Source organism: Salvelinus namaycush, chromosome 5 (assembly GCF_016432855.1).
Source record: "Salvelinus namaycush isolate Seneca chromosome 5, SaNama_1.0, whole genome shotgun sequence".
In the NCBI taxonomy this organism is placed as follows: domain Eukaryota; kingdom Metazoa; phylum Chordata; class Actinopteri; order Salmoniformes; family Salmonidae; genus Salvelinus; species Salvelinus namaycush.
In genome coordinates, this window is record NC_052311.1 from 27,852,039 (window position 1) to 27,878,338 (window position 26,300).

General features: G+C 39.7%; 1 protein-coding gene across 1 annotated transcript; it reads left to right on the forward strand.

Moving 5' to 3' along the window:
* Positions 1 to 8,972: 8,972 nt before the first annotated feature.
* On the forward strand, positions 8,973 to 11,576 carry LOC120047471 (zinc finger protein ZIC 3-like). Its single transcript, XM_038993005.1, has 3 exons — positions 8,973 to 9,963; positions 10,865 to 11,028; positions 11,394 to 11,576. The coding sequence occupies exons 1-3, from the start codon at positions 8,973 to 8,975 to the stop codon at positions 11,574 to 11,576; spliced, it is 1,338 nt and encodes a 445-aa protein (XP_038848933.1).
* The last annotated feature ends 14,724 nt before the right edge of the window (positions 11,577 to 26,300 follow it).

The following is a 26,300-nucleotide window of genomic DNA, read 5'->3' on the forward strand; positions in this document are numbered from 1 at the left end:
CCAATGCACCCGTTTTTATTTCAAAATCAAATAATTTCTGGGTAACCATTAAGTACCTTACTGTGTTTGTTTTAATTTAAAATGGTCAAATGTTTTACAAAAATAGCATCTTAGCATAGAGCAATTTCTAAAGCAAAAATTTAGCTAGGACTGTCTGGGAGTGGTCTTAGAGGGTAGGATAAAACTAGCTGTTATTGGCAGAGAGGTTTGGAACTCTCTTTGTTATTGGTCTATTAACTAATTTACCACCTGGTGATGTCACCAGACAGGCCCAAACTCCATCCCACCAAAACAGGCTGAAATTTCAGGCGGTCTTTTCAAACATCTCTTACACTAAAAAGGCATTATCATAATTTTCACAATTTCACAGTATTCTTCCAAACTCATAGTGTGGAAATATATATAAAACACAGAATATCACGTTTTTGACTGCACTGTGCCTTTACGATTCCGTTTTTCAAAGTCCTGACCAAGTGGGGTAAGGCTGCAGACAAAAACAGAGGGTAGCCCTATACCCTAAAAATACCAAAATCAATCACATATCAATACATTTGGCGTACAACAACAACTATATTTAACTAAACAAAATAATTAAGCAACTTTGAAACACGAGTACATGAATGGTGGGGTACAAGCTTATAGCCTCAAGGTAAAAGGGCAACAACACTATCAAAACAAACAGACAATATGCATACGGATTTTACTAACTATTTTGGAGAGAAAAAACGTCCAATGTATTTATTGATATTCGAATAGGCATACAATTGATTTTCCAATGGCTTTCCATTAACCGCTCATTTTCTTCCATTCTTGCAAGTCTACTTCTCAATTTCGCTGACAACTCTTACAAGCCGATTGGATTTTCTCTCACGTCATGCTACAGCACCTGATTTAACGAGCATGTTTAGCAAAGTCAACCTTCTTCATATCTAGACACACAACTAAGTCAAACTGTGACTGCTGTCATAGCAATTCATATAGGCTATCCTAGCGCCTTAAGGGTATGCACTCTGTCATGTCTTATGCATGTAGGCTACCATCATGGGAACAATATGTGATGTACAATTATTTGTAGGTGTTCAAAACAAGTCCAATCTGTCACTTGTTTTTAAAAAAAAGAACAGTGAAGAATATGACTATTGTGAAAAGTATCTCTCCAAAGGCTGCAGCGATGCAACACAGGCCATGCAGCGAATGCTGCAACAACTCATCTGTCTGGCAAACACATTTCAAACAGTAATTTATCCTGCCAAAGGATTAGAGTTGTATTTAGTGGGTTTAAGTTGTAAATTATACAGGCCAATAAACCAATGTTCCCAAATTAATAGTCCATGCGTCTTCGTTTGTTTATAGTAGGCCTCTATTTTCTTTGAAACCGTTTTGTGATTAGTTTTGATGCAGAGGTGCACATTGAATGTAGATTTAATTAGTCAACTATTATTTCTCAAGACTGTATTGTCCTCTAACTTTCAAAGTCCAGTTTGAACATTGTTGTTCTGACGTCACACTCAAGGGACTAGGCCCAGACAAAAGGAGTGAGAGGCCCACTTGACATAAAGTGCCGTAACATAGACAAACACCATTGGTCAAACTCGGTAATTATTGTAATGCTTGCTCATGTTAGTCGGCCTTTAACCTGGCGGATTTCCGAACAAAAATGTAGAAAACATTCACGTTTTAGTCACTAGCATAGTAATACGTAGCCTATGAAATAGTCTACAACGGGGTTTCGAGGTTTTAGGGTATGTCTTCGTTCCGAAATAAATTGTAAAAACAAAAAGTAGATCAACAAATCTGGTAAAAACTAACTTTTATGATCAATTACGCCCCATTGCCACCTGTCTCTGCATCACCTTTCGTTGAGGCCCACAATCTCTCAGATCCGCCGTCTATTTATTGAATATTGACATTGCATATCGCGTGACATCCTTATAATAATAGCTACATGCAACATACGCATAAACAACCAGACATCTTTACATTGTGTGCTTGAACATTTCACGTAAACTTATTAATCAAAATATGTAGCTAGCCTATTTAAAGCCAAAATAACATTGGTGGTGCTTGGTGGTTTATGTCTGGTGTTTTGTGAAGAAGAAGAACATTTATGCATAAAAATAGAAGCAAAATGAGTAGACACTAAAATAAATAAATTAAACATTGCAGAGAAGTGATATAGGCTACTGTCAAAATGAAGTGAGTCATTCCAGCTTATGAAGTAGACATTTCTGCAGACTTGCTTCAAGCGGGATATTCTTGTTTCCCTAATACACTATACAAATACACAATCCACATGAATGCCTTTGTCATCAATAAACTGAAACATACTGCACAGTACAATATTTATTAGTGTGATTAAATGTAGTACAGTGGTAGCCTACAGATCATGTGCACTTGTTATGGGGCAGTTGGAATGTTGATAGCAGTAGGATGTTAGTAGTTTTTCTTGAAAATTAATAGCTATATAGTACCCAGAAACGCAAAACTGTACAGTATGCATGTGTAATAGCTTTGACTGCTAACTCAAGACATACAGTTTACAGCTAAGTTGTGACTAATCAACACAAACAAGTAGTGTCACACTAATCATATTGATTGCATTCATTGTAGAATGATACAGGTCAGGCTAACAGGCCTACATGAAATGATACAGACGATCACAATCAAACGTCACAATTCACATTCAAAGAACACAGCCATAGAATAGCAGAACCTGATGTAAACAGTGGCTTATGAGGCCTGAGTTGTAGCCTATAGCCACAGCAGAATCAAAATGCACTCGGCTTCAAAGAACACAAAAATGCTGTAAATGGTTGTTCATCTAGAAGTATATATTATGAGGACAATATTATGACAGTAGTTGAATATCAGTGCAATAACCTAATGGATTTTACCTAGACTTAGCTCTATTTAGCTTTGTCAATGTGTCTGCGATGATCGAATGCAGTTTAAAATGTCACCCATTGCCCATGTTAGAAAGGGCCCTCTGTTCAGCACACAGTAAATTGCATGGCATTCTTCATGACCTGTTATTACCTAGTCCTATACGATAAAGTAACAGGAATCATACCCAAATAAGTGACAAACAACTATGCTCAGGCCCTTTGTTACACTGTAAAAGAGAGAAAAAATGCACAGGAGCCATCAGGGACTTCATGTATTTCATATGCACCCATTTAAAACCAGCCGAGGTTGAAAAGAAGCACATGAAAAAGAACCTAGCAATATCAGTTCATAGGTCATCATTTTTTGGTGATTTAGACCATTTTGACTCTCTGATGAATGGTAGAGTGTATCCGTGTATCCGCATGTGTGTGTAACCCTGTGTTTATCTCGGTGTGTGTGTGTGTGTGTGTGTGTGTGTGTGTGTGTGTGTGTGTGTGTGTGTGTATCTGCGTGTGTATCCGTATGCATGTGTCTGTGTCTGTGTATGTCTGTGTGTGTGTGTGTGTATCTGTGTTTGTGCCTGTGTGAGTGTATTCATGTGTGTGTCTGTGTGTTAAGCTGTGTGTGTGTGTGTGTGTGTGTGTGTGTGTGTGTGTGTGTGTGTGTGTGTGTGTGTGTGTGTGTGTGTATGTGTGTATAATGTGATAATGGATGAGACTATTCACTGGCACTGCACTCTTGTCATGACTTTATGAAATTTAGATGAATTAAGAGGTTTGGGGTGAGGCCATTTGCAGACAGATGTTCCAATACATCGCAGCGAGGAGTCAATTAGTCATATTGATAAACCATATCAAAGATGTAATTAAAAAGCCAACAGAGAGTCAATGGTGCATATCTTAAACTTGCAGTAGACTCACTTGTTCCAGCCCATGAACTGACCACGAACACCAAAGCGTGTACAGTTACTTCTTGAACTATCATGTTTGAAACGTGCCTTTCCAATATTAACAGCTGAGTAGAACATGTCATTAGCAGTGGGCGGGTTACGGACCCTGAAAGAGGATGACTGATTAATACAAAAAAGGTGTATCTTTGAGCAAAGGGTGCATCTATGTAACTTCAAAACTAGTCCCCAAAAAATTGCAGGAAACAATTGAAGCACTCCATCCCACATAATGGCTAGTGCAGGGAGAGATCCGGCAGATTTGTACTGTATTCCTCCTCCGTATCGTACATGACCTTTATGACCTTGGCTGCCTCTGAGTAGCAGAAGGGGTACTTGTGTCTCTAACATGGACAAACAGTGGTCAGGTGATATAATTTGTCCCAGATGGGACGGTAAACAACTTACACAAAGCATACAAAAGACACAAAGTTTCTAAGAGCTTCTCATTTCTTTCTAACCATAAACTACAGACAGAATCCCAAAATGGACCTTAGGTTAAGGTGTTATAAATATGAATATGAGTGCATGAACATGTATACCCATTTGTTATAGTCCCATGGGATATAGGCATTGTGTATTGTCCAATCTGTTCTAAGAAAAAGATGTAGGGATCAGTTCAACTTTGACAAGTGAAATATGACCCTCTCTCTTGGTTTTTCGCTCTGCTGATTTTAGAGGTGAAAAGATAAGCCTTTCCCAGAAGCTGAGCAAAAATCTATTCACAAAGTACATTTTAGACAATATTTTCCAATAACACCTTGTATCAAAACTTGCGACAGCTAATTATGTTTTCAGATTCATACCCACATGCATACCTAAAACAAGAGGTTGAAACATGAGTGCACCTAAAATCCTACAAATATTGCAATCCATTACAAAAAACACTACGTCAACACAACATATCAGTAGCCTATTCATTTACTAGTGTATTAAACACCATTTACCCATTTCATTCGAACTTCTTAATGTAGATAATAAAAGAGTAACTCAATTACTGTTGATCATGCGATAAATCATCTTTATCCTGTGATTCAATTCAGCAAGAGATTCAGTAGTTTTACAAATGTACACACGCACACATGTATGTATATATTCGATTAGGATTGAATTTGTTAACATTGATGGTGAATGAAATACAATATTTTTGTTTGGTGACTATTGGGTTAACTGTTGAGCAGGAAAGTTTCCTCAATAAACTTGTCGTGGGCTACTGCACGCGCGGCTTCAGCTCAGGCACCGCTACACCTCTGAGAGAGGCCCAGCCATGCTAATAATGGACAGGCATTGCACAAAGACATCTGCATTAACCTGGAACTTGAATAGTTTGTCAAATATTTCAAATGTGAGCTATCAAATCATTTGTTTACCATGTCCAGTATAGTTTTCATTGATAATGTTGATAAGAAAAGTGCATTAGGCCTATCTCACAGTTTGTGTCGTAAACATCAATATAAATTGCATATGAGTCCAGGTAAATTTGATAATATAGGTATATTTTCTGCAGGAACTTTGAATCGCAAGACTAATGAATTGTTCATTATCAAGGCAATGGTGTTATTATCAACTCAGAGAGCGATTTGTATAGCTAAGCAATAGCAATAGTCTTTATAAATATTAGACTACCAGAAGTGTTTCTGATAAGCTCTTGCGCATGCTCAGGAGAAAAATTATGAGCTTGCAACCATCTACCAAAAATGATTTCCTCGCTAAAACTACATGAATTACCGTGGCAAATATAACACTTAAGTAAGGCATAGCAAGCAATAAATAGGCATAAGTTATTTACAATTCAGATTGGGACATTCCACTGTCTGCGGTTGATTGTTGAAAAAGTATCGGTGTACAATCATGAAGAGATAACATATCAGTTTGTACGCAAGCAATCAAACGAAAGCAAAATAACTCCATTCATGACAGTTTCTAAATTTAAAAAAAGGAGTGTTCGGCTGCACCATCAATGCAAACGAGGAGACGAGAATAAATTTAGTCAGCAAAAAAACAAGATGTTATACGTTCATCCAAATCAAAATGTTAGGCCTATACTGGCAATACAGACCGACAGTGTTGAGAAACAATATATCGAGGGCAAAAGACACAGGCCTAGTTTTCAGTATCAGGACCTACTCCGTTATAATTGCAACAGAATCAACTTTAGGTATTCTTAAAAATTCTCCTCCTAATTTAATTTGTAGATAGGCAAAAGTGGTAGGTTACCTTTGCAGTCTTATTCAACTATTCTCGAAATATTTTTGAATAACAAAACAATTCATTATATTGTATAATCTTGGTGACATCTGAGATGCCTACGCTTTGATAATTCTAAAAGGAGCGTCGGAAGTGATTGTCATTTTTTTTTTTTATATATATCGTGATAGTAAGTCCAGTATGTGAACTTCCGTTTGTTACATCAACATCGCAAAATTGGATAACTTAACTTTGTTTTTCTTGTTTATGTTACAACCAGATAGGTCATGGAAGGTGTTGTTGGACACTCAACTAGGCTATAGTATTTCCTAATAAGTACATGTAAAATAAATAAACTAACGTTTGATGTGGTGCTGTGGAAAGTTGTAGATAATGCTCGCATCTGAATCAATGTACTCGTCTGAAATTCAAGAACATTCGAGTGTAGGCGTACCTGTAGGTGTTTTTTTTTGCATCACATTCTGTGTTTGGCTCTCCTCCGCGAGCAACAGTTGCTTTTGATTATTTGGTGAAGACAGTAACCTGTAACAACACACGAGGCCTTAGGAGGCCAAAGGTCGGTGAACCTCTCTTGCCATAGTCTAAACTCCAAGACTCCTGATACTGCAGAAAAGTTGGTTGCTAATAGAATTGAATTGTGTGTTCCGTTGCAGAGACAAGTGTGCACGTGCTTCTCATCGTTAATCATTTTATAGTAACACCCTCACTGTGAACATACCACATATAATAACCTTACAGAGTCCTTTCGTTTCAACAAGTCAATAAAATATCGAAGAGGAAAAGTTAAGAAAACTTAACTGCCTGTCACTTGTGAAAGTTCAGAAAGGTCTCCATAAATCTCATGTTCTAAAGCTTCAAGGCTATTCACAGTTAACTCATGTGCTCCCTCTCTCACACAGTGTGTGTGTGTGTGTGTGTGTGTGTGTGTGTGTGTGTGTGTGTGTGTGTGGGGGGGGGGGGGGGGGGGGGTATGTATGTATGTGTGTGTGTGAGAGAGAGAGAGAGAGAGAAGAGAGTGATAAGAGAGTAAAAGAGGGTTTGTGTGTGTGAATGTATGTGTGTGTGTGTGTGTGTGTGTGGGGGGGGGGGTATGTATGTATGTGTGTGTGTGAGAGAGAGAGAGAGAGTGGGGAGGGATGGAGGGAGGGAGCGCACGATAGAGAGGGAATCATGCCATTTTCCGTAAAAAAAAATTGTTGTTGAGTTTAGGAACGCAGCTGAGATCTATCTGCTCTAGAAGAAGCACACACGTTTAACTTTGATGAAACAACATGACTGATAGGAGTAAATGAAGAACATGTATCTTTAAAAAGTTACCACAAGAAACAACAAAAGTTCTGAATATCATAAACAAGTGTCCCGAGCTGACTTTCAACGAAAGCACAGATTCACACCGTACAATTACTCCACGGTTGCTTTCCTTCAAAAGAAAAGTAACCTTAACAATTTAAATATTACATAAATAAGAAAACTCACCTTACAATTTAAAATACTTTTTCTCGAAGAGGAATATGTTGTGGGAATGATTGCGGGGTGGAGGGCGAAAGCAGACTGAAGGACTGATTTGAAGATTTTTCTCTTTTTCTTTTTTCAGATGTCTAAAATAAAGAATGTGAGCTCCTTCCTGGGACAGATTGAGGGGAAAGGGATGTGAAAGGATCGGAGTTATAAAGCGCCGCTTGAAGCACTCAACGCGTCTCTGAACTTGATCAGATTTTATGTGTCCTGCAGCGAGTCAGCGGCAACCCTGTGAAACTCGCTCAATGGCACGAATTTTTGGATAAGCAAAAAATCTCAGGATATTACAATTACTGCCATCTTTCTTTCTGTCTTTTATTCCTGCGTCTTACACCCAATAGAGCTTTGCAAAAAACGACCCCCTCCTTTCTCAAGCGGCATCAAGAAAGCCACATTTCGGATCTCTGCCAACTACATTCATGTTCTCAGTTAATAAGAGACAAAATGCTCAGATAAAAAGATAGATAGATAGATGGAGTAAACATTAAGTATTTCGTGTTACATATGTATTTAAAAAATAAACTATTCATACATGTAGGCAGGCTATAACCAAATGTCCAAATGTCCCCACCAAAATGCACCAAATAAAGTGTTATGTTTTTGCATAGAAGCTGAATTGTGTTTGTTGGTTAAACAGCATGCTCGTGGTATGCCTGAATTCTTCAACATTAATTTAAAAAAAGAACAGCCTTGGTCATTATCTGAACTTTGGATAATGGTATACCTTTTCCTAATGTTGCGAGATCCCATTTTCAGTAACTTTGTTTCATTTCATAGCCTACAGGCCAATCTACAACAAACATTTGCAATGACTATTGGCCTCTTGTTTAATATTTACAGCTTATAATGGTGTTTATCCAACTTCTGCAACAGTTTCTGCGTTATAAGACGGAAAATAAATAAGGCTCATGGTATTGAAGCGAGAGTGCTCCGATGCCTTACCTGAAAAATAATGCCTGCACTAACCAATCAAATTAAACCATTGAGACGAACTGCCATTTTCAATCGCAAACCGTGCCAATCAACAGACATCTAGCCAATTAACTCTCTTCTTTGGCGTCACGTGCCAAATGGGTAGCTGGGCTCTCATTGGGCGTCGTAGCACTGCCTACCGAGTTCATTTATGTGCAGGGAGTGAGTGATTGACTTTATCAGTCCAAGGACATCATTCGTCTGGAAAGGGGGGGAAGTTTGATCCTCTTTCTCACGGATCCCAGTTACGGGAGTTTTTCTCCTCGCTCTGTAAGCGAAGGATTGTTTTTTCGTTGTTTTGGTGTTTTTACAGTAAAACAAATCTTATTCTACGTTTCAACGTACTGAAATCGGGTTCCCGTTATCCGCGGTTAGAGTGAGCTCCACTAACCTGGGGTTTCAGATATTCTTTTATTTCGTTTTCTAAGTTCGTTTGAGCCCAATGACTATGCTCCTTGACAGCGGTCCGCAGTTCCCATCGCTAGGAGTGGGGGGTTTCGGAACACCGCGGCACCATGAGATAGGGAACAGAGACCCCGGTTTGGGACTCAATCCCTTCGCTGATTCATCCCACTCCGCAGCTTTCAAACTCAGCCCAGTGGCTCACGATATAACCTCCAGCCAGACTTCAGCTTTTACCCCGCAAGCCAGTGGATATGCTGCTGCCCTGGGACACCATCACAGCGGACAGGTGGGTTCGTACGGCGGGGGACCGTTCAATTCAACCCGGGACTTTCTATTCAGAAACCGTGGCGTTGGAGAGTCTGCTGCATCGAGTGCCCAGCATGGGATCTTTGCCGCTTCTGCTGGGAGCCTGCATGGACCTCCTGGAATCTCCGATAACCCTGGACATCTGTTGTTTTCAGGGCTCCACGACCAGGGCGTGAGCCACACTTCCCCAAGCGGACATGTAGTCAACAGTCAAATGCATCTTGGTTTACGCGGGGACATTTTTGGAAGACCCGATCCGTACCGTCCGGTCGCCAGCCCTCGGACGGACCCCTACGGCGCTCAGCTCCACAACTACAACCATCCAATGGGGATGAATATGGGGATGAATGTGCCGACACACCACGGTCCTGGGGCCTTCTTTAGATACATGAGGCAACCCATAAAGCAAGAAATGTCCTGTAAATGGATAGATGAGAACCAGATGAACCGACCCAAAAAGACTTGCGAAAGGACTTTCAGCACAATGCACGAGATGGTGACGCATGTCTCCATGGAACACGTTGGCGGCCCCGAGCAAAGTAACCACATTTGCTTCTGGGAGGATTGCCCGAGAGAGGGGAAATCTTTTAAGGCCAAGTACAAACTTGTGAACCACATTCGAGTGCACACTGGAGAGAAACCATTCCCCTGTCCATTCCCTGGTTGTGGGAAAATTTTCGCCAGGTCGGAAAATTTGAAAATTCACAAACGAACACACACAGGTAATTACTTTCGTCAAGTTTGCTGACAAACAACAGCCATGCGTTTAAAGTTGCCTATCCATAGGCCTGTTGTTTTCATTGTGCATGGGGTAAAGAATAGACCGAGGCAAATATTGTTGAGAGATTGTTGCATTTTATAGAGTAATGCAAGAACGAGTGAAGGCCGCAATTTGGTTTGTATTTTAGGCTGGGATAAGAAATATGTTGTAACGAAAATAAAATATGATTTTACGCACTGAATACTGCATTTGTTGAACGCTCGGGATGACCTAATTCACATCTCAATATCAAACGTGCATATGTTGATGTTGTATTGTGTGGACATATTTCTCGATTGGAGAAGCTATTCTGCACGCTACCGAGGTGTTGATCAAGTTACATTGTGTCTATTAAGGGAGAGACAGACACACATACTTCCCCCAAACTAAAGTGTGAGCGAATTAGCTTAACTAGGCCCACATTTAGACGGACACGCCTCAGTGTGGGTTTGTGAGTCTGGCCCGTTAGTCCTTGTTTACTAGGCTAGGCTATGTGCTACTCCATCCTATTCAAATCAGTGCAGCAGTGGGGTGTAACATTGTAGCCTATTTAAACACGACAAAGCACACAACAGTAATATCAAAGTCGATGTACTACATCAAACATGCCTATAAGAGCATTCACTGGTCACTATTTGTGCACGTTGATGTGTAGCATGACAAATGTAGGCCTGTATTGAACATATCATGCATGCTGTTGCTATTCACAGAGCACTATTGTTATTCACAGGGAAGACTTCATCGATGGTGAATAAAGCCAGCATCACTATTATATCTTGCATAGGCAGGCCTATGTCGGGAGGGTAGGCTTATCAATCCACTGTGTACAGGGGTTAATGATTTGTGCTTATTCCATCTTGCAGGTGAGAAGCCGTTCAAGTGTGAATTCGACGGCTGCGACAGACGCTTCGCCAACAGCAGTGACAGGAAAAAGCACATGCACGTGCACACTTCGGATAAGCCTTACATCTGCAAAGTGTGCGACAAGTCCTACACGCACCCCAGCTCTCTCAGGAAACACATGAAGGTAATTAACGTGTTCATTTCACCTTAAACACACAAACACAATACTCTCCCTTGACCAAGGGCTAATCAAAGGATCAGCGCCCAAACAGCATCACGTTTTCTCTGCTATCTCACTGGTTTGGAATGTAATAGAATGCATATTTATTTCCCAAACATTAGGCTGCTACTTGTAGGCTAAGTTAGAGAAGGAAATAGCGCAGCGATGCATTAGCAATTTGATAGATCAAAGGGTAAGGTGTATTGACTTAAGCTGAGTTGACTCGTATTGAGTGTGTGCAACATATTCAACGTTATTCTTCATGCTATAGGGCCTATAGACATACAAATATATCATGGCAACTCCTCTTGTTTGTATTATTATTACAGGTACACGAGTCTCAAGGTTCTGAGTCGTCTCCAGCAGCAAGTTCTGGATATGAGTCGTCCACACCACCAGTTCTGGTATCAGCGAACACTGAAGACCCAACAAAAACACCACCGTCAGCCGTGCAAAACACGTCGGGGCACAGCGATGGACTGCCACCCAACTTTAATGAATGGTATGTTTGAAGTCATAACCAGGCTCTCAATGTGGACCAAGATTAAAACCTTAAAAACTCACACCAAGGTGTACACAAAATTGGATTGGAACAACACGAGGAGATGAGAGCAAGCCAGCAGTAGCAGGCCTCGTCCTTTCTCAGGATTGGGGTTTGACTTTTATTCCGAGTTCGAAGAAAACAAATAAATCATAAATAATGAAATAATACTTTCTAAGAATAAATAAAACGTTTTTTTTCCTTTTTTAGTTTACAGATTTCAAATGATTATTTTATTTTTCATTTTATGTATTTTCTCAAAATTGTATTTAAAAATAAAGAAAAATGAATAATATTTCACGGTGTTTTATATAATGGTGACACACTACAGTCGCCTTTCAATTGATTGTTAAAACTTCAGACAGTCTTAAGAAACGTGCCAAAGTCTTTGTCTTGAACTTGAACAAAAAATAAATCATAAATAAATATATACTCGTGAATGTATTTCCTTGTTTGATGGGGTCGAATCTGTTGTCAATGTCCGTTTTCAGGTGGAGAAATGTGGTATTAGGTTACGATTGTTACCGTTGAATATAACGTTGCCTTTTGTTAATAACGTTGTAAATACATATCCATGCTGCCATATTTATCAATTTGTAATTTAATTATGGGTATAAGTTCTGAAACTTAAAGATATTTATGGAAATGTTTTCTAACAAGACTGTACAGATTTGGGTCATAACCAACTTAACATTGAACAAAGTGATCAACTCTAAAGCGCCAATATTGCGATTGTATCTTTTTTTAAGCAATATATGTGTCTTATTTGGGTCCAAGATATCATCTATATAAATATGATGAATTTGTCTATATGATGCCCATTTTTCCATCACTTATTATTTAGCTTGTGAGACCATTGATATGTGAATCATCAATTCTGTAAATCTGAATTGTTTTAGAGTGAGTTGGCAAACTATATAAAACGGTTCTGTCCATATCCCTATGGTCAAATTAACTTTTTTGTGTATTTTACTTTGATAGAATCAGAGAATAGAGCTCAACTGTAGCATAATTTCAGTACACATTCGAACGATCCATCAGCTATTGCACCCGTCGCATTTACAGATGTTATACCTAGTTCATTCGTGAATTCCAAACCAAGGTGACAGTATTTAGAGTATTTCAAATTTGGGTCAAATACCCAAACATATGAGCCAGTATTGCAGTCCTTTATAGTTCCAAAAATGTCTTTGTGCAAGTAGGCCTCTGTTAAAATGTGTGCATCGGCAACAATGGAACTGTCACAACACAGTATCTTCAAAATAAAAGTGTTTTTGTCTGTCAGCTTGCATTGTTTTAAATGTAATTATTCTGTGAAACTAAGCGTGTTATTTGTTATAAGTACTGTGGTGTTGCATATAGAGAAGTTTGATTACACATTTGCTTGTTTTGTGTGAATAAGCTGTCGAGAAAACATTTTTGTGTGAACAAAATTTAGTCTGGGAACACTAATAGATATATGTGGGTTGGGGAAAATATGTTCAGTGGCACAAAGAGTTACAGCATTGCATTGTAACCTATTTTCAAGAATTCAATCTTATGCATACCACAAAATATATTGTGCTTATGAGAACGATTTCAGACCACCAGCACTACAAAATGTAAAAACAGTACCTCGTAAGTGACAGTGATAAATAAAATACGTTTATTTAAATAATTTAAGGAATATATGTTTTATATACTATTTTCTATACATCAATTTAAAAGAAAAACTTTTTTTTCTTATTCCCACAACCCGTATGCCCCATGTCCTGTCAAAGCAAATTTTTTGATGTATAAACGCAGCTAGAATGTGATGTTGTAACACTTTCTGGGAGAAATGGGTCACGCTCCAAGTTATTCCTGAAAAGCAAAATGTTTTACTGATGAACTGTGTCACTGTGCCACAATCGAGGCAAACGATGATATAACAGCGAGCCTATTTGTTATTTAGCGGAAAGATGCAAAGGTTCCTTATACTTTTAAAAGTAGGCTATTGTTTGTTGGTTTGTTTGTTTTACCAACTATTTATGAAGAAATGTGAACATACATTTTGACTGAAATAAAATAAATAAAAAAGTAACAGACTGCGACGTTTATCATTCTTTGTCATTGTTGTATTACTCTCTGCTAATATCATATATACATTTTATTTGTCTTCGAGTCTGTGAGACTCGGCACTTTACTTGAACTTGACACTGAGGAAGGCGCCATCTTAGCATCTTGTTTCTGGGGCGAGAAGGACAGGAAAAGTTATCGACTGTAGCCTTGGTGCTTTTTAAAAGAAGGTGCGATTGGGGGAAACATTCGCCTGTGGGAATGAAAGTGCCACTTAAATGGGATCACAACGTGAGAACTATCAAACTAACAACTACTAAAAAGTAAGCCAAGAGATTGAGTCAAATGAGGACATAAGCTGGCGCGAAAGTATCTTCATACAGCATGCTAGTTAGGCTGCCAAATGTAACCACTGAGCACCATATCAGTCGGTTTAAGCATGCATTTGTTGAGTGCTGCTGACCGTTGACAATGTATGTATGGCCCACTACAGTAAGAAATAGTTTGAAAAACGTTGTAGTAGTTTATAAACTGAGGAGACTCATCAAAGATTAATTGTATGTTGGCTACTTCGCACATATGAAATCATATAGGCTATCAAACTCAAATTAATGAAAATAAGTAATCATGCTAAACAACTTTATTTGCATTAACCAAAACCCTTGAAACAAGATTTGTTTACCAACTGGTAGGCTAACGTCTGCATTTTCATCTTCAGTAATAATGCGGGAAGCCTATTGTGTTTGAATCATGATTTAACTTGTGATGATTGTAGGCTATAATTGTGAATTAATGTTGTTTGCTATAAGACGTATTTACTGCACAGTATTTTGGGCCCAACCCCCACAGAATCTACCCCAATTCGAGGCCTGCCCTACCCCCATCTTCAAATATAAACAGATTTAACAATTTATTCAAATTCCGTTTTCCCTCCTCTTGCGCAAGCGCACTTTTGTATTTCACAAGGACATGTTTTTCCCTTACCCGTGCAGTTCAAGTTCTTTCTAGCGGACCCCATGACGTCAAAAAATGGGACAGGCTTTCCCTGCAAGTAGCTCTGTGAAACAGAACGCTCACGAAAGCTGAACCACGCATTTATGACGATGATGATGGCATAACGGAAGAATAGCCTAACTCATTCTTATGCAGGCAAATATAACCGAATAGAACCCGATAACTCCAAACATAATCGTGTTTTGAGATTATGAGAAAACGGGGTGTAACCAAAAGAAAAACATGAAAGGCTCCTTTATGAGGATTCTCAATGGGATTAGAAAGCACTGGCAGTCACGTGGTAGGAGATGTGTAGCGTTTGTCTGACAGTGTTGTTTGTGAATACAGTAGTAGGCTCTATGTATGTTAATAGCAATAATATGAAGTGTTCATTCATCTCGACATATGGACGGGGATATATTTGGAACCATAGAACAGCACGGCGCACACAATCTCTCCACGACTCTAGCGCTCACAGTCACAGATGAGCTCACATCACATTGGGAGTAGCCTAGTCATTTTGAAGAACTATCCTGGCCATAATGGGGAAACAACAAACTGGCAAAGTCTGCATAAACTGTTACGATATTATTCATTGAAAACTAAACCAACCCACCCCTTACCCTTCCTCCACCAATCTCAATCTCATAGCATGTGTTGGCTAAGCGCGGAAGCACCGTCTATAAGAGGATAAACCGATACAGGCAGGTTCCAAACGCTTTTTGTCACGCAACCGAGTTTGTGATCTTAATAAACTCGCTGGCTAAAAGATCTCGCGCAAGGCATGCTGAGTGAGCGTGTATCAGAGTTTGGGTCTGGCACGCAGTGCCATAGAGGTATGTGGAATTTGGAAGGCACAGCACGGCTGTTTAATATTATGAAAATTATTTTAAATCATAATGGTGTTGGGTTCTCAGTGATACAATAAAGTTCAAGTGGTCAAAAAATCTAGGCCTATATACAGTTGGGCCAAATCTTGAACTGGTCTCTTTCTTAACGCAATTGAAATCTAAACTTATGCACAATACAATCAAGGTCCAACATCTGTTTTTGTTCTGAAATAAACAAAAACACAATAATAATCAGATTCGTCCGAACATGTAAATGGCTACTTAGTTGTAAATAATTTATTAGGCCTACTACGTTTTTTATTGAGTGATGCTGTTGTGCATGAAGGAAAAAAACAAATTTGTTCATTTGGAGATGAAATAAAACAGGCGCCTTTACAATAATACAACAAAATGTAGTGTTAGAGCCTTGAAAAGGCTGCCTTTTTAATATAAACAACTGTTCATTTAAAGTTTCTTAAAAGTTCTCAAATCAGTGAAAACAATGCTACCTTGGAACACTATTACGCATATTCGTAATTAGCTCCTTATAACCTCAGATGGATTTAGTATTCGCGTTAAATGCCACGCATTGCAACAATCAAAGTAACACTTAATAATATCATTAGCATTTGCATACAGACTAACAGTCATCAGAGAATTACCTAGCTATGGCCCATCACCATCGATTTGCACGACCATCATTATAACCTGCTTATCAATTACTGATGCTTATTTCACCTGCAGATCGAGGGCTGTTGATTATGCATAGGTATTCACTGAGAACCGTAATCCAGGATGTGCCTTTTCTTTTTTTCTCGGACGTGTTACATGGCTTTTGTGATGGTAACGAGGTGGTACAATGGCATTGTTATTTACTTCAATGATTCCTAAATTGACTATTTAGAAATATTTACATTTCCAATTTATTTAGCAAGTTATCGGAACACATTTCATTTGCAATGGTAAGTCTGTGCCTTTACTAATGGGAAACTATGTCTACAAGTTACAAATCATGAATTCAATCTGTACAGGTATTATTTGAAAACAACTCTGTCGCTTGAAATCATTCATAAACTATTCAGCACACCAACAGTAGGCCTACTTTCACACGCACATACACACGCATTTACAATCAGATACATCAATGCTTGAAGTTTATGCAGATAATATTTTCTTTGCACATTTCCAGCTAATTTAGCCTGACCAGCTTCCTATAAAAACAGATGAACGAAATTAACGAAAACCTTGTCAAACTTTCTGTTGACCCTCTCTGGTCTCTCATGGTAGGCCTACTGGAAAGAACACGACACAATGGCACACAAAGATATCAACTCAATAGCCTATTAACACTGTCTGCTTCTCAAGTTTCCAGCTCATGGTGTCATCATAGTGTCATTAATTCAATATTAGGACCCCCCCCCCCGCCAATTACGCCCCAAAATAATGTTTCCATTGCAAAACGGGCGCAAAACGTAAGATTATCAATTAGGCGTCCAACAAGACAGTCTTGATTAGATTTGATTTGATTTAATTCCCTAACATCTGGGAGGGTGTCAGAGTCTTGATGAATTCCTCATCAGCGCAGGCCTGGGAGTCGTCGCTAATATCCCCAGAGTGGAAGTTGAAGCAAACGCTCTACCCTGCAAAGCAGATGTTCAGCTATAGTGAAGTACATTTGTCTTTTGACAGATATATTTTCAACACTTTTCAGAGGTGCTAAATTAGTAATTTACATAATTTTTATACTTGCCATTCCCGAAAACAACTCCAAGACGAATTACCCCCGTTCCCCGTAACTCATCACTTAAAGAAGTCTCTGGAGAGAGACCACCTTTCTGCATGGACTCTCATATGATTTCAAATAGACATGGGTAATTACACCTGATTATTGAAGATGATATACAAAAAGCTATTGGTAGTCCTAACCATTGTGCCCTGTTGAAAATTCCACCCATACCCGCTTCTCATCACTCTCCCACCCATATGTTTATAAGCATGTGTCGGACCTTGCCATGTTTTCTTCAATTTATCTCGTGTATTTGATTTAGTTTAGCTCAGGTTGTAACATTATAGTTTTCAGTTGTTGTCTCAACCCGCATGGGCCAACGTTTGCTTCAACAAAGTTTGCACCTGAAAGCCGCCCAGTCTTTTGTTATTGGGCTGCGAGGACACCCCACTGTGGCAGTGTCTCGCCCGGGGGAATGGGTAACAGCAGATCACTGCCCTCCCACCTACCTTAGCCTTTCAAAATGAATATCTAGGACAATGCTTGTTAATGTCTCTCATTTGAAAAGGTGAATTAGAAGAGGGGGTTCCAAAGTCTTTCCATTAAGACTTGTAAATACTGCTAACGGCCCAAAGTAACTTTCACGCGAGTTAGAGGATGTTTGAATGGGAAGATAAGAGTTAACAATGTGGGCACTGAAAATGTGTAGCAGAGCTGTCAACATGGCTACTAGCGCGCCCACCACCGCTCCAGTTACGTAATGTGGCTCGCCACATGATCCACAATTTCCCGCGGGGTTTTAATGGTTACGAACATGACGAGGCAGATCAATTCACTCTCCACGAAGTGACTAATGAGTTAACTCAATTTCAATTCACACAAAAAAAATGTATTGGCCTATATGAATGTGCTAATATAATAACCTTTTCACAAGTCTTTATCCAGAATATATTTCCAAACGTTGACACAGAAAATCAAGGAAAGTGAGAAATAATCGAAGATCTAATACAAATGTACAATTTTGTCATGGAGCTGTCAATCAGAGCAAAACTGTTTCAAGACAGCTGGAACTATCGTTGCATAACAGTTGTGTGTAATATACCCAATAGTTTTTGCGCATTCCATACAGAGTTGCCCCCTGCATCTCCATCCGGTTAATCCAGTGGATGCGTCTGCTCTGCTCCATTGCATATCCCCCCTGTACAATTTATATCACATAACACATCACAAACAAATTATTTTGATATGAATTTGTTTTGTCACATAGGCTTACTCTGGTTGTTGCGGCATATCTAATCACCATAAAATATTTGTGGGATGGCTTGGATAGTTATCTCCCTAATACCCCACTGGCAAGTGATGAACAAAGGATGAACTACACCAGTCTGCTGTTATCATTCATTATCAGATGAGCTATTCGTTCAAAATGCAATAATGGCGTCTTCTATGAAAGCAAACATCCTTTAAGAACGTTAAACCTCTCCAATATGTCTAACACGGGGTAGCCTACGTCAAATAATGTCTAGAAATCCAAAATATAAGAATCATGTCGGACTTTGGTCAAATTATCCCCTGTTTCTGCTCTCGTGCAGTTTTCAGTTTCCATGCAAGGCGGTAATATGTTGATATGTTTAATGTGAGAAAATAAAAACACGTGTCCTTAACTCATATAATGTCACAGGGGGACAAAACTACGCTCTCCATTTCACCTACACAAATCAGTTATGAGTCCATTTACTGTACATCACACTTGGATAATCAATTTAGTGGTGTTTTCATTATTTCCTTAAAATCAAATTAATTGTGTGACCACCAAGACTCTTATCAGGGGACATTATGATAATGTCAACTTTTCTGACTCATGATACACATGGATTTCATTTCCCCCCTCTATAATACCATATAATGTTAGTGAAATGTTCAAAATAACAGAATGCTATTGCACAACCAAGAAAGGTTCCACTTGAACTTTAAATGTCCAGGAAAACATAATTAACACACCAGACACTATGTATACACTGAAGCATGACCGTAAGCAAATACATTAAGGCCACAGAGAGAGAGAGAGAGAGGTCTAGCCAAAATAGATGCAACAGAGACAACACTGTGAGTAGTGGCTGATTGAGAAGGGAAAGGTGAACAGACACACTGCTCTGTCACCTCTTCTCTTCCAGGGCCATGGGTGGTGACAGTGGACCAGAGAGAGCAAGACAAAGTGGCAACATCATATGATCACAGTTGGGGCTAAAGTCTTGCCCTGGGCAACGGACCCCTTGCACCAGTAAATGAGAAGGGAAATACCCCAATGAGAAAACAGTGCCTCAGCTCCACACATCCCAGGGAGTCAGAACATGGGATGAGAGAGGTCTTACGGTGCATGGCCTCTACAGCCATCAGAGCACCTGTATAAGGACTGTAGGTGAGGAGTAGAAGGAGGGGTAAGTTTACACAAGTGTTGATGCTTGCACTAGACGACAGGGCCAAAGCATATGTTCAATGGATAGTGTAGTGAGATATTCTGCTCCTTATGTCTGCAGCTGACATAACACTGGAACATTCCTCTCCAACCCACTCTCTGCTCTCCACATCTCCATATTTGATTCTCCCACTGCGCCTCAGGCCCAAACAATAAGGCCAGGGTTATATTTTCCCTGTGAAGAAATAGCAGCTATTATTTCATTGTCTGAAGGTTTTGTATCTTAGTGAATTATCACTGTTCCCATCTCGTTCCAGACTTCACACGTTCCCTTCGCTACAACATTCAACATCCATTTTCACCTGGGAGCCGGCTACTTCACCCACGCTATGATGGAAAAACATCTGTGCTATTGCTAATAACGTCTACCATGTCTATTGGACACTATTGTCCTTGCATGTTTTTGTCTTAGTTGCCACTATGGCAGCACAATGAGAAAGGTGTGTGTTAGGCTTGGAGAGGGGGGGAGGGAGGGAGCGGGGACAGGTAGGGCCTGGTGAGAGGGGGATGTGGGGGCTGGGGAGCCAGGTGCTTGCGGAAATTGCCAGACTATTGCTAAAGCGACCTCATGCCAGGATAATGCAAGGGCCATAGGTGTCCCTGAGTCAATCCAAACCCTCATGCTGATAGTCTTTCAATGCCTGTGGGACAATCTCAACCGTAATTGCTTTTTCCTGTTTCAATTCTCCTCTGGACAAGGCCTAGGAGAGACAAAAGAGAAAATATTTTGTTTTCAGCTTTGCAAAAGTGCACAACCATTATTTGTGTGTCATGTTTTAGCATTTCTTATTTATTTGAAAGTGCAAATTGTGTCTCTCACTTGGATTATTGGTCACAAACATTGAGAGTGTTTTTGTTGTTGTCTTGCAGGTAAAAAAGTGTGAGGTTAAATGTAAACCTGGAATATATCATACATTTGATTGTGAAGCATTGTGATAAAATAACCAACAACATTATAAAGTTGATATTTTATTCAGATATTTATTTATTCAGATATTCTATTCCTACTAGCCTAGGCTACTCAATAGGTGTGACTGAAAGTGCAATTTTTTACTTAAAAATTGCGTTGTGATCGGCAACATTTCGCATGTCTTATTACCCACTTGCCTATTCACTAATTATGGGATAAGCGGATACCTTTGAAATATGTAAATGATATTCTCTCAGTTCAAAAATAAATATTTCCAAATATTTTCATATGCTATTTGAGAAATTCTATCCATACACCGGTATGATGAACTTTGACATATTTTTATTTTGGGATGGAGGGAGTTCACCCCTGTGTGCCAATTGAAACCCAAGCTTCTCTCTCCAAATGTTCCACTTCTTGCCTTGAAAGTACCTCATAACAATAATAGCCCATTTGACAGTCTGAAATGGTTCAAGATTGTTTGAGTTTTTTTCCCCTTTGTGGTTTTATTATTTACATACGTTACGGGTGTTATTTTATCACAATAACATCGAGTTTAAAATATATTCTCATTAAATGAAGGGAATGTATTATTATTATTATTATTAGTGTCTTAATTAGCTCTATATCAATGAAGGCTGGAAAGGCCTATAATAAATCAAACAAATGGGTTTTACTGTTCTTCCGGAACAAAATTATTTAAAAACAAAATTATTGGTCGTAAATGTTTATAATAATTTAAGGCTACAATAAAAGCAGCAGGAAAGTTTCAAGTCAAACTATATGTGTCAATGTTTTAGATGTGACATAGTCTCTCTAATTCAGCCTATTTCTGACGAAAAGAAACTGTGCAGCCAGTGGTTTGCGTTATTAACGATTCACTTGACATGTCCTTGAAAGGCTCAGGCGAAATGAATGTCAAGGAAACTTCAATCATGCACAATGGGTAAAATTGTGCCAATTTCCCGTTAAAAACTATTAATGTGCCGCATGGTAGTGTGCAGCTGCCAGAGAATTGAATAAAACTCCAGCCATTTTAAGTCGATATGCTTCAAGAATTTGGGCACTTATTTTTTATATGACAGAAACATGGCCACATGTTGACGATAAGATCCACGAATCCCGTTACTACAAATCATACATATATCACATGAAACTCTCACGTAGCCTATGTGTTATTTATAGTCATAATGCTATGACTTATTAAGTGTTTCAATAGACCTAAATAAGTGGAAAGATGCAACAAGGATTGTTGTTCATGCATTTCTCAAAAACATAAACAGAATGCATCATATTCCATCTCAGCCAAATTCATATGACCCTAAGTATAATGCCATCTGCACAGTTTGTTTTACTTTTTGCCTGATATCAATAGAGTATCTCTCCCGTCTGCCTGTTACATGTAATATGCTGTCCTTCATGCATTTGAAATGATAAATTGACGGAGATGAAGGGGGAGGCAAACTGCTGTTGGCGTAAAAGTGATATTGTAAGACATTACTTTGGCTTACCAGACCCTACTGTACTAAACATTCACACCTATCCAGGTTAGAACAGTTGACTTTAAGAGCATGGTTATGAAGAATCAAAACGAATCTCTACAACAACCAAATCAAACAAATCCAATGATTTGTTTGTACAGTACTTGAATGAATGACATAATACAAATGTACACCAGCTAAAACAACACAAGCCTATGGTACACCTTGCATTGCGATAAAACTGGGGTCAGATTTTTTCTTGAGCAGATGGTCAGGGGGCCGGAACATAATTTTCAAATCATTTGTAGACTGCAATTTGACCACAAGAAGCCCAAACAGATATAACCATTTGACTAAAACATAATCATTTGAAACCTTGCTTACATTTGTATACAATCACATATATCTCTCTGTTATGTGTGGGAATACTTTGGAACAGATTTCCAAAATTAAAATCACTTGGAGCTGATTTGCTGGTGTATTGACAGTATTTTATGTCTAACAATAAAAAATACTTGGGGAGCCAAATAAAATCACCAGCAGGCCAAATTCGGACCCCCGGCCGCCAGTTGGGAAACCCTGCTATTTGGAAAAAAGCTCCCTAGCCATTAATAAGTGTCTGTGTGTCTGTCCAAATTTCCGATAGTGTGTCTGCCAAATACTCCGTTTAATTTACCTTGTCTAGATAATGATGTTTCGTGTATTACCTAAATAAGGTGAAATCTGGGGCATGCAGACGCTTGTAGACTGGTTTTTGGAGTCACTGAAGTGTGAAATTGCAACACCAGACAGCCGGCATAATAGCACAGAAGGGGGCTAATGTCCCTGCTACATTCACAGAACATTTTTATAATGGCTAAATTAAAAGAAAAAAACTATAGATTTATACTCTCGTCAGTTTTGACATTGTTTTCCCCCATTTTATGTCAGTCTTTCTCAGTGTTGGTGATTCTATATGTCCATTTTGTTCTCTCATTAAGATTCACTAACGAGATGATTACCCTTAGTTCTCTATGTTCGAGGGAAACAATATGAGTAGTGGAAAGAAAGAGAAAGGGAGCGGGAGAGAGGGGGGGTGATGATTGGGTATCAGACCCAGCATTCTGGGTTGATCATTTGAGCCCCTTTACAACCCCCCCCCCCCCCCCCCCCCCATCAGCCACCAGCAGCCTGACGTGTCACAGGAGGAAGAGACAGAACAATTCAAATTAATAACTGTAAGCTGCTCTGTTCCCGCTCCACCCCACCTAGTTAACACACTCAATCACACACTGCACACACGTATGCAGACACTCAATCACACACTACACACAAACATGTATGCATATGAGTGCAGTCAGTGCACACACTCAATCAGATACACACGCACACACACGCACATGCACAGACATGCACACATTTGAGAGCAGTCTGTGCACACACACACACAAACACTTGGGCGTAGGAGGAACCAAGTTTACGTTCTGAGAGAAAAATCAACAGAAGCGTTTATTTTGTTGGCCTTGGCCATTCCCAAGTTCATTCTAGGTGGTGTCACTTATTTCATATCATTCTGGTATCATTACACACCAAAATGCCACCAAATCCCTCCGACTCTCCACTTAACACTCCCTCTGGTGCAGAACGTAACCTCTCTCAGAGCGGAGGTCACTGTTTTGGTGGTCTGGACTCCCCAGTCACTGGACCAGCTCCGCCTACCAACACAACTCCCTAAGAGCTTGGACTCTATCGTCTCTATAGTCAACTTCAAAAACCTTTATGGTTCAGAGTAAGATGGGGTTTGGGGGGGTCTTTTTGATGCTGGATACATGTTGAAGGGTAAAATACCGCCCGTGATTGATTGGCATGTTTCACGGCCCAATCAGACTCATTTGCCTTTTTAGGAAAGAGTTTAATGTCGGCCACGAAAAAAACTAGACGAGCTGAAGAGTCCAACTGTGACCTGGACTAAATTAATCCAAAACACACGGTCGTAGAGCAGAGATCGTAACCTCTGGTGCAGAAACAAATCCATTGTTTGTATAAACTATACAGAATCATAGAGAATGTTTTCTGGTGTAAAGATGTTGCAAGACAAATATGATATGCATCCAAACTACGCCCAAAACTAAAGTCGCAGAGTTCTTTAACCCAATGAGAGGCCCACTTTTGGGTTTTCCCGAAAGTTACAAAGCAGATAAAATCTTGATAGTGAAACATTTTGGAGTTAAAACAACGTTGCTGACCGTGAGACATTCGGGTTAAATATTGTTTTGATGAAGGTTCTCATTGGCGGCAGCTGTAGACAGACTTTTGGCTAAGTATGGGAGGATAGTAGACAGACAGACATCCCAAGCGGTTTAGCCTTGTTTAAATGTATTAATCCACTTCTAATTCCAGCTGGCCCCCTGAGAGAGGGACCCCTCAACAAAAAAAAAAAAAAAATCCACCCATTAATTGTGAGGTCAGGCAGAAGGGGAGGACTGGGCGTATTTTTTCTGCTCCAATCAGTTTGTAGAGGTCCAGCGATTAAAAAAAGAAGCCCAAACCTTTGCTCAACGGGGGAAGTAACAAAATGATAAATTCTCAATTAGTTTCCTAAAGAATGAAATACCAACTCAACCAAGAGCCATGAAGAAGAGCATGATACAGAAGCGACAAGCATGAAGCGACGACTAGTATTTCTGTATCCCAGAAAGAATTGCGGTCTTTAGTACAATTGAAACCATCAATGTCAGGCATGCATCGGTGCTCTTAACCTAGCTGATTGGAAGTGATATCTCGTCTGATTGTGCGAGTCAAAATACTGTAAGGGCAAAGTAGAAGAGAATTTGTAAGAAGCTGCAGACTGATACAAGCATCTTTTACAAGCTTCCTGCGTCTGGCAATGATAAAGACACAGCAGTCAGTCAGTTCCTCCATGCCACCAACCCAACACAGCCACAACCTAACTCCAGGCAGCTACAACCGACAAGCAGCCTTTATAAAGCCTGCCACACCTAACTACCAACCGACCCCCCCCCAGCTAACCTCCTCGGGGGTCCCACACTGTCACTTCCGATATAAACATGACACAATACATACAGTAATTAATGAAGACTGAAGAAACCCGCCGTGGTACCTCTGTCATTCTGTCCCCTTCTGGCCAAGAAAGGGCAGGTATGGATGGTGACGAGTTGGAGGGTGGGGGTTCATGTTACATGGAATAGTTTGGAGGGGAACATGGCGGATCCTGTATCATTCCTCCCCGCACCACCACCACCCATTTCCAGGGCCACAATCAGGGTTTTAGTTTTAGTGAGGTCCGAATGGGGGAAGCTTTTGTCAGAGGCCCAACCCAAAGTTTTGGAACCACTGTACTAACCTCTCTCTTTGCTTGCTTCCTCTCTCTCTCCGTCTCCTCTGCTTCCTCCTGCATGCATTGCAGCCTGCCTCGGCCTTACCACTGAGGGCCACATCACTGTCTGTCTCAGTAGCCTACTCTCTGTAAATCAAAGTTAATCTGAGAATTTCGTAGCATATTTTTTGCTGCTGCTGAGGTAGGCTCCATTTAACATTAGTTTCTTACTTCATCCTCCTAGCTGGCTAAGTAATACTAGCCAGAGCCCTTCAACGTTACTGCAACCGACCTCTCTGCCGGCAGCTAGCCTGACTGACATTTATATAAGCGACTTAACAGTTGTGCACTCATTCTCAGTTTTTGTTTGTTTGGGGCATGTCTGTAGACATGGCCAACCTTGTCTCAGAGCATTTCATATTATTCTATACGTAAATCCGAGACACACCATTTAGTATGGTATGTATTCATTTGTGGATGTCCATCCCTCATTTCGTATGATATGCTACATATTATAATTTGTATTATATGGTACGAATTTGCAAAACTTACAATGTCACAAGTTCGTTAAACGTTTGACATGTTACGAATTCTAGCCAGGGGGCGAACGTCAGCTAGCTTGCTAACGTTAGCTAAGCTAGGCGTTCGGGTTAGGGTTAAGTTTAGGAGTTAAGTTGTCCGTGATGAGATTTGAACTCGCAACCTTTGGGTTGCAAGACATTTGCGTTATACACACTTATGTAACCATACCAAAGGTAAAATATCATACTAAATGGAGTGTTTCGGAGTTACGTGCAGAATAATACTCAGAATAATAATAATAATAATAATACTCTGAATATGCTTAGAAGCCTGGTTGACATGGCAGGAGTAGCGGGATGGTTTTAAAATTGCCTTTTGTCCGGCATCTTACAAACACACTGTCA

Bases quoted from the DNA above. Each gene is read 5' to 3' on its own strand.
- LOC120047471 (XM_038993005.1), top strand. From the start codon at position 8,973: ATGACTATGCTCCTTGACAGCGGTCCGCAGTTCCCATCGCTAGGAGTG. The intron at 9,964-10,864 runs GTAATTACTTTC...TCCATCTTGCAG, and splicing joins TCACAAACGAACACACACAG to GTGAGAAGCCGTTCAAGTGT. The intron at 11,029-11,393 runs GTAATTAACGTG...TTATTATTACAG, and splicing joins CTCTCAGGAAACACATGAAG to GTACACGAGTCTCAAGGTTC.